Source organism: Sinohyriopsis cumingii, chromosome 15, assembly GCF_028554795.1.
Source record: "Sinohyriopsis cumingii isolate HCF-2022 chromosome 15, ASM2855479v2, whole genome shotgun sequence".
In the NCBI taxonomy this organism is placed as follows: Eukaryota; Metazoa; Mollusca; class Bivalvia; order Unionida; family Unionidae; genus Sinohyriopsis; species Sinohyriopsis cumingii.
The window spans coordinates 110,154,904-110,164,504 of NC_142975.1; the positions used below are offsets into that span (position 1 = coordinate 110,154,904).

General features: G+C 35.6%; 1 protein-coding gene across 1 annotated transcript; it reads right to left on the reverse strand.

Moving 5' to 3' along the window:
- Positions 1-2,197: 2,197 nt before the first annotated feature.
- LOC149782470 (uncharacterized) lies at positions 2,198-8,382 on the reverse strand. The gene is made up of 6 exons (XM_089933886.1): positions 7,676-8,382; positions 6,920-7,115; positions 4,377-6,382; positions 3,632-3,858; positions 3,232-3,409; positions 2,198-2,767 (listed from the first exon to the last, which is right to left on the reverse strand). The coding sequence occupies exons 1-6, from the start codon at positions 8,148-8,150 to the stop codon at positions 2,532-2,534; spliced, it is 3,318 nt and encodes a 1,105-aa protein (XP_089790012.1). The 5' UTR covers positions 8,151-8,382; the 3' UTR covers positions 2,198-2,531.
- Between the last annotated feature and the right edge of the window lie 1,219 nt (positions 8,383-9,601).

Below are 9,601 nucleotides of genomic sequence, written 5' to 3' on the forward strand. Positions count from 1 at the left end.
TGACTGAGTTACAGCCAAGTTATTCTTAAAATGTATAAGCTGACTTACACCCGTGTTATTCCTAAAACTTGTGAACAGATTTATTAATTGAGTTACACCTAGGTTCATCCTAAAATGTGTTTCGATGTACAGGAAGTTTTTAAAGTAGAAATGTTCAGTTTTATGAAAAATAATTCTTGTCCACATAAAAAAATAACTTTCTGACCCATAAAGCATATGTAAAACATTTGGACTTGCATAGATAATCAGAGTCAAACTTTTTTATTTGAAAAGTGGCAACATTGTTTTTTGGTTCCATAAATAGTGCACAGGACAACTGTAGCTGTTACAGTAGAAGATGATGACTGTCTGTAAACATGAGTGTAATGAAGACCTACATCTCAGAGTAAGAAATGTGTCTTGATGAAAACCCAGTTGTCCAGATGTAGTTAGATCAATCAGGACTATAGAGAAAGAAAAAAAAAAAGAAAAACAGAACAGCAAACAGTGCAAAAGATGGTTCTGTAGATAACTTGACATAATAGAAAGATGGGGATCTTAAAACAACCAACTGCAGTCACTGAATTATTGAGATGGGATGATGAATACTTGGCGAGGAAGTCCAGTTCTCCCACTTGGTAGATGAAGCAAAATAATCCTTCTTTGCCACAAGAGCAAAGATGGGTAAGGGGTGAGGTGGCAGACTGTTTTTTTGTGTGTGGACACAAATGAATTCTATTAACAGCCCATCACACATGGACCTTCTCATCTGTTGGGTACACCTTCAGCCCACCCACCAGGCCAGGTTATGGAGGAGGAAGAGATGTGGGCTTTTCGAAGGCAGGGAATGATCTATACAGGGCAGTCTCCACAGATCTCCAGAATGCTTATCTTTGCATTCTCATGTTTCTACATCACATGTCAGGATATCTTTCAATATTGGGCCCATCCTTTCTGACTAGCTTTTACCCTCTACCCGCCCCCCGAACCTTTATCAAGGATGATATATTTTGTAGTGGATTATTTAAGATCTTATGGTTTCTCAATCTACAGTACTTCGATGACTGGTTGATGCACATAGTCATCATGTGCCATCATTGAGGATTTGTCACACTTTGGGTGATGGTGATTTGACTAGACCTAATTAGGATAAGTCAGACTGTATCCCAAATAATCTCTTTGATGTGGGATGAATTTTCACACCTTAAGGAAGAGTGTTCCTCCAGGCAGAAGCTCACATATACGTATTCTCTTAGCAAGACTGGAGTAGAAGATATCGTTGTAGGCTCATTTCATGGGAACCCTTAATGCAGCCAATCCAGATCTTGCCACAAGACCCCGCTGTCCATTGAGATCCTTTTAGGATCCGAATTGTTTTGCCGTTTGACTTTGTACAAAAATCAGGACAGGTTTCTGACTAGAGAACCATTCCAACTTGATGGGTTAGAAGATTTCTTTCACGAAGTACTGATCTACTTGTTAAGCCAGTTTGACTCATTAACCCCATGTGCCACATTTATGTGTCATGAGGTGGTACCCTAAACTGCATGGAGGATTGCCATAAAAGTTTACACATTGATCCCATGGTCTATTTGATCCTAAATGAAATGGTGCTGCATACACATCCAGTATGGCCACTACAGCAGCCATATTGAAATTCTTTTTACCAACACTTTTACTACATGAATGGTCATATCAACATAGGTTTTTCACCAAAAGACTTATCATAATTTCTAGATAGTCCTAAATGAAAATGGTGCTGATCTGATGTCCTTTATGGCCATGACAGCAGAAAATCATGTTAGGCCGCAATTAAAAATATCTTTGTTTCCCCTTACCCTACCCAACAATTTGAAGTTGGGTAGGTAGGTAGGCTAATAATTTTTTTTTCTCATGAAATTCATGACACTATAAACTGACACATAGGAAACAGAAAAACGATAAATTCAACTTTAATAATAATACTGACATACAGTAACTCATGAACTGAAATACAGTAACTTGTGAACAAGTTTAAAATGTTTTATAGACTAGATTAGTTTTTGATAAGGGCTATTCCAATAAAAATACTCCCTGCAGGCATTGGTCAGGGTACCAATTTAACAGATTTACTCAAATTTTGAAACATATATTAAATGAGAGTAATTTCAATGAAATATAAAGATACACATGTAAAGGTGCAAGAAGTGTTTTTTCCCAAGTTTTTGAGGAGTGTTGGGTTAAGGTAGATATTTGCTGGAATAACCCTTAGTATTTTTTCTGACTAGGTCAAATGTATAAAAATGTTTTAAAATAATTAATAAAAGTATTTTAAAAGTCTTGAGTATTCTTTCTGACTAGTATCATTGGGTTCAATATATAATGAGACTTAACATATTTGCAAGACCTGTCAAAATGCACAAATATAAAGTTAGACATTGAATAGTGTCTCAAATATGCAGAAACATGTCAATAAAGTAATGTCAGAACACTAAATACATGTAGAAATCTAACTAACAAAAAAGAAACAAACAATGCAAAACATCATTTTAAATGTCACTAAGAGCTGCTGGTTAGTTTTTAACTGGGTTTCGTTTTGGAATGTCCTTTCCAGATGCTAAACATTGCTGGCACACTGGTAGAACAGTACGGAATCTTCCAGTCATTTCCTGGGATTTTTCTGCTCCTATGGCTCCACAATGAGCACAAATATCTGGTCTGCCAATGTTGCTGGCATAGTATGGGAATTCAATGTGTACAGCACAAGACAATTGTAGTCTTACAAACACTTTTCCCTGTAGGATGTCTCCTAAAATATATTAAATAGAACACCAATTATCCAAAATTGAACTTTAATGTCCGAAGGTGACTAGACATGATACACAACAAATAGCATATAGAACCTGAAACTGAATCTGTAAATAATTATCTTTATAAACACAGAGAAACTAGTATAAAAAGATAAATGAGCAACTTGGACTTCACTAAAAATTGGGAGCATGGACCAGGAAACAGGAATACTTGTAAAATAATATTCACATTAAAATTTTAGTGCAATGGCTAGTACTAAGAGAAAATCACAGTTAAAAAAAGCAATATCTGACATGAAAGAGCATTAAAAACTATCTGGGCTCTCTGACAGTGTCAGACATGATTCTAAATCAAGGTAAGAGTCAAACCGCATTCAGTATGTGAAGAGTGTATAGGTATATTTTTGAATAAAGTATTAAGGACTTGGATAAAAGTATAAAATATTAAATCATTAGAACTTACCATCAGGTGTGATAACAGAACCACAAGTATAGTCGTATTTCTCCAAAGTATGTGTCAAAGCTCTCTGGTCTCTTGCTGTTAGTTTCGTCTTAGCGTATATGCATCGTGGTTTTAGACACTCACAGCAGTTAACAGTTTGTCTAACATTCTGTCCCACAAGAATACTGTTTTTACAACCCTGTAAAAAGAAACATAAATATCATCACTTGTGTTTTAAGTGTTGTGTAGTGACATGCCCTCTATTTTGTAACTTATTATGTTACAAGGGGTTCTATTAAAGTTGCAGTTTCTTAAATAACTTTTTTATATACATGTGTTGTTATTATTGCACAATTTATAACTGTTAAATCAATACTTTATAAAACTTCTATATTTTAATAAGATTTATGAACATCCTTACCTGTTGTTCTTGTGCCACAGCAGCTACAGTTTGCTTTAAACTAGACGGCCTGTCCTTATCTGTAGTTTCTTTACCAAGCAGTTCATCAAATGGCTTGTAATGCTGTCCAGTTATGTCTAATATGGGGTCTGGTAACCACGCCCATTCCCTCTCTGGAGTAGGACAGCAACCCTCATCATGACATCTTCTGATCTGAAAGGAGTAATGGCGTTCACGGCAGTGATCAGCTGTAATAAAATACCAAGAGACATGAAAATCTTTTATTTAATAGAAAGGGCTGACATGCAGGGACATTTAACACATCACTTCTGAAAATGAGCCAATAAGTTTAAACTAAGGACTAAATTATGTTTGAGTTATGTTTCATATGAAGAAAAAATGAGAAAATGCACAATGAACGGGTTCCTGGCATAATGTTTAAGAGTAGTGCCCTGGGCCATTAAGTTAATATTTCAAAATAATTCCTGTCGACTTACAAAGACAATTTGTATGCAATGTTATTCTATTTTTAAAATTTGTGTATATCTGTAAATAAATCATGATTTATCTGTCAATGTTGAGTTTTTATAATGTAGAAGTCTAACAAATCGGGAGAGCTGCATGTCCACTTTCAGTTTGGAATTATAAAATGCTCTGACACTCACCCTTGAAATTACGGACAGACTGACAAGATATTGCAACTTCAACCCTGGCACTTTCTGAGTGTCGCAAGCAATAAAAATGTTCTGTAGATCTCTGTACTTACCAATAAATTTTTTCAGCTGTGTTGCATGGCTAAGTTGCTGCTGCTGATACTTTCCAACTTTGATGGCAGGGTCTATAAGGGTCACTTCAGCTTCAGCCATTTCAACATCAGCATCCTCTGCTGCTTTAAATACTTTGAAAGACTTTTCCTTAAGTTGGACTCTCTCTGTTCTTGAGGACAGGGTTTTGATCATAGGTTGAACTGACTGTAGCCATTCTGTTTTAATTTGATTGTTTTTTCCAGCTTTTGTTCTGATTTCATTCATACTTCCGCATGTTTTCAGAATTGTTTCTACATCAGATGAGGCAAGCTCTCGTGCAAGTGCAGTGTTTTGGAAGGCAATGTTGAGAAGTGACATAATCCGCTCAGCCGGATTAGTCCAAGAGTGACCTGGTGCAGTTCTGCAGGCAACTAAGAATTCTAACCGGAGTCTTCTGAATAAAACAATCAATGACAACTTTACTGCTCCATATGTGACCCGATGGTCAGGACCACCATCTGTGTACATAAATAAAGCTGGTTTGTTCTCATTTTTAGCTTTCAGAATAGTTTCAAGCTCTACTATGTGACGGAAGGGGGTGCTTGCCTGGAAGATACTATCTTTGAATGTAACCGAGACTTGTCCCCTGTAGAATGTTTCTGTTGCATCACCTGGAATATCTACATCAAGTACGACAGAAGGAGTAAGTGAGCCTTTGCTCTGCACATCATGATCAAGACAGGAAAGTACTGAATTCATCGGAACTATGGATTTCTTCCCTCTTACCCCTGTTGAGGTGAAGAGATCAGGTTCTCCAAAGTCCAGCTTAGACTTGTCGTCCATACACACAAAATTACTAATGTCTCTAAATTGTGTTGCATATGCTCTACAATATTTAAAAAGAGCTGAACAGTAGTGATCATCTTGGTGTTGTGCACGAAGTTGCCTGGTCTGTACTTTCAATCTAATAGGTACTCTACCTTTGTATAACTTGGCTACATTTTGATGTGCATTTTTTGGAACAAATGCTAGTAGGACTGATGACTCACTGGGAATATTGGTTCCTTCTGGTACTTTACTTTTCACCTGCTCTATCATATCCCTAACAGACAAAAAACGTGAAATATGCTCTGTATTGTGTCTCCTCTCATCTGCAGCAACCATGTCCTGAATCTCCTTTTCAAGGGTCTGAAAAAATACATCGAAAGTGTCATTAGGTCTACCCTTATTTAAGTGACGTAAATCTACCACAAGATCAGGATCAATCCCCAAAACAGAAAGACGTACTCGGTTATCTATTTCCTTATTTTGATCTGCTGAAGCATCATTTGTAAAGGTTGTGTAGATAGACCGCAAAATGTGTGGAGGTATAATGGTTCCAGCAATATTTCCGTAAGCATTGAAGAACTCCTGTCTCATTTGTCTTGTGTGATATTCAGGCAGTTTACTGCGTAAGCTGTGCAAAACTTGGTTGTCTCTCATAAACATTTCTGAAGAAGACATCCCATCTTCAGGAATTCTCCAGATAAAAGAAATCGCCCCAATCCCTCCACCAGGGTCGTACCTTAACATATGTACTGGTATGGTCAGACAAAGTTTCTCAAAATATCTAAATCGTTGTTCTGGCCCTTTAAATGGTTCATTTAAATGCAAATCTTCATCAAAGAAGAGAGGTTGAAACATTGCCATCTGAGATACCTGACCATCCAATCGACTGTAACATGGTAGGATTTCATCTTGTATAGGACGATGTGCAATGGAGAGATTGGAATCAATCTGACGAACTGGATTCATTTGTAATTGTCGTGATATCTGTTTTTCATTTGCTTTTTCTAAATAATCTGCATAAGACTGTAAACATCCAGTTAAGGTTTCAATGTCACCTCTTATGGTCCAATGCTGTGTAAAAGGTCTTGAGATTAGCCTGAATAAACACTGGACTTGTAACTTCAGATCTTTTGCAGTAAGCTGTGGACGTTTTTGCTTCTTTCTTTTATAATCATTAGCACCATCAAACTTTAAAAACCTGTAAAAAAGGTAAGTTACAACAAAATTACTGAACAAGGATAATCAATCTCTGACAAATGTCACGGAAAAGTAAAGTGGGCAAAATGGAGGTTACTACATGTACATAATGGAGAAATTGACAACCGCAATGGTCCTGACTTTGTACAGGCTTAAATGAAACCGTGGAAGGTTGAACCAGATTTTATGGTGCTATAAAACCACCCTCTTCCATCGCAATATTAGGGTTGGGTAGCAACACAAAAGAAATAAAAAAGTCAAGTGTTCAACCAATTTTTTAAATCTTATGACATTGAACCTTTATTTTAATCAGCTTACCAAATATTAAAAAGTCTATGTCATATTTTCCTTTAACGTGAGATAGTATTGCTTGCTCAGTTTTATCATTGAAAATCAAAAAAAAAAAAAACTATGGACATTAAGACACTTACTATATTAAATTTCTCTAGAATTATGTGTTGCAGGAATGTTTGTAATAAATATACATTGAATAAAGATTAATCTTTTACTTCAATTTAATATTATCAAAGATAAACACCTCTCCGGGATGTGCTTGATTCTTGTCAGGTGGGCCGCTCTCTCTTCTATTGTGGACATGTTGCCACTTATGTACCACAAAGCATTTACTAGCACCAGGACTTGTTCAGATATACTCTGGTGGGACATGCTTCCAGGAAATTTGTCTCCACATTCTATCATATCTTTGACTATGCCGTTAAACAACTCATCTTTAGCTGAAAAAATGGAATAAAAAAAACCTTTCACTGAGATGGAATGGCCAGCTTTACTGATAGATAATATTAAATGAGATATGAGATGTGGAATAAGTGTACATGGCACACAAAAAACAGACAGCAGTCTTCAATGTGACACCAGTTACTGTTGGCTGTCTTGCAATCGTGCCCCATGGCAGATAAAATTCAAAACCTTGAATCTAATATCAACAAACGGATTTCATAATTAATAGACTTTAACACTGCCATATTCATTATGCACTGCAGGTATCAAAATAATGTTTTAATCATGTTTATGTATGTCTTTAATGTTTTTATTGTCTGCTTTTGTTTTGTATGTTATATATGTATAGTTTTTGCTATATTGTGTATGCTCTGTTTATTGTCGGTCAAAGCTTAAACATTTGTACTTGACAAACAGACTTTAAATATATTATTAGGAAGGCAGTAAAAATTCTAGAAAGATTGCAGTTGTCAGAGGGTGCATGAATTCATTTCTAATAACTGTCAGACAGATGTTTGAAAATAACATTATTTCATATAAAAAAAAATGTTTATACCAGTGAAACGCTCAACATTTGTGTCCTTAAGTTGTGGTAGCTTTGTTGCCACGGAAGTAGACATTAAAACAGAAAAGGCAGTCCGTGCAGGTGGTGCTCGTTGATTTTCTGTACTAGTAGTAGTTGAGGAAACATCATCCAACCCAACACTTTCATCACGGGTCACCGTAAATGTAACATATTTCAGTCGCTGATTAAACTCTTTCACCACATGCAGACCTTCGTGAAGGTCTGGATGAAAAGTCATCGTTCCATCCAGTTTGTCTGATAAACTGACGTTCAGTACATCTGCTTTATGAGGGCGAAAGTCTGTATCATTGGTAATGTCGTGATATACATCATCCCATGTACACTCCGTTGAGTATTCTAGTATTCTGTTGTTACAAATTTTTTTGTTTGATTTCCCGCATTTCGCGATTACGCTTACACATATAATGAAATCTTCGTATTTTCTTTTGCCGGCCATGCCGGTCATGATGCTTTTCCTATCTAATTTAAACACCTTGCAACAAACGTTTTTCGCGCGCTAGTGACATCGATTTTGTTGACTGCATGAAAATACGGATCGCACAACGAAACGAAACGAAAAAACGAACTTTTGAACAAAACGAAAAAAAAAAAAAAAAAATACTATCGCAAATTTTTCAAAAATTTTTTTTCAGTCGGCGGATTTTAAGAGGGTCGGTCGGGTAAGGGGAAACAAACTTAATTTTAATTTTGGCCCAATTTGAAATCTTGTTATCACTGAAAAATAACTGAGATGGTTGCAACTCTTGGCAGTTAAAGGAAGAAACGATCTTATCTTGAAATCCCGGAAATTCTTGTCACCCAGTCAAGTATCAGAACTTTTTAAAGGACTCTTGTTAAAAGGTGAATAATAAAAATAGAATTACTAGGTCTGTATGTATGTTTTATCTCTGTTGCATTGCCACATGTGTATTGATATTACAAAACTCACTGCATATTTTGATTTTCAGGCAAGAGATAAATAGTTCAAGTTGGCATATCTATAAGTGATAGCTGATGTAAGACATGACCAATCACTGAAAATAAGCATAATGGGCTAAATATGAATGAATCAAAATTTAACAAATTAACCGTAAAGTAGTATGTAAAGTTAAACTTGATTATAGATGTTTAATATTAATAATAATCATTTTACAAAAATGTGAAGATTCCAACACTATAGCATTTTTTATATGATGGCTGTTAGATTTTAATTAAATTTAATCCAGTACATTAAGATTTTGATGTTTTAATAAAATAGTATTTAGACTGCCATTAATACTCTAATTTCCATATGTCGACCCTAAACCACTAGCCTAAACACCACAAGTAGGTAATGGGGTCAGTGGTACATCATGGAACGATGTTCCTGCATGTTTCTCTCATGTCTCTGTACAGACCTAGGGAACCAAAATGAAATGGGCCGTTATACATTTTATTTTAAAGACGTGCTTAACCATCAGTATCCTTAAATTGAAACGGTCACATAAAGAAATGGACAAACAGGTATAGGTGTAGATAAGTGTGCAATGAATGAACAAACAATAAATGAATGTACAAATAGAGGGGCAAATGGGAAAATTACAAAACTGTTGAATTTATACACAAATGAGACTCTGCAAGAATATACATAAATGAACAATTACAATAGTGTCAGTATAATTACAAGATTACATAGAAAACTAATTTGTTTTATTGACAAAATTACATCAATAACAAGAATGAAGGGCTTTACTTTTGCAATTTTTTGTTCCTGTTGAATTAGACTACGCAATAAAAGAATTATCTTCTCCGCTGGCTAGAGAACTTCGGGCGTTATTTGCTGTGTGAGTCGGCAACTGACAGTTTATACCACGATGAACTCAGAAAAAACAACGCTAAACTCATACATAAAATTTCATTGTCTGTTTAGTTTATTTC

Excerpts from the sequence above, each read along its gene's own strand:
- LOC149782470 (XM_089933886.1), bottom strand. The coding sequence starts at position 8,150 with ATGACCGGCATGGCCGGCAAAAGAAAATACGAAGATTTCATTATATGT. Across the intron at positions 7,116-7,675 it reads AAATGTTGAGCGTTTCACTG|CTAAAGATGAGTTGTTTAAC; the intron begins GTATAAACATTT and ends CCATTTTTTCAG. Across the intron at positions 3,410-3,631 it reads CTGTGGCACAAGAACAACAG|GGTTGTAAAAACAGTATTCT; the intron begins GTAAGGATGTTC and ends TTCTTTTTACAG.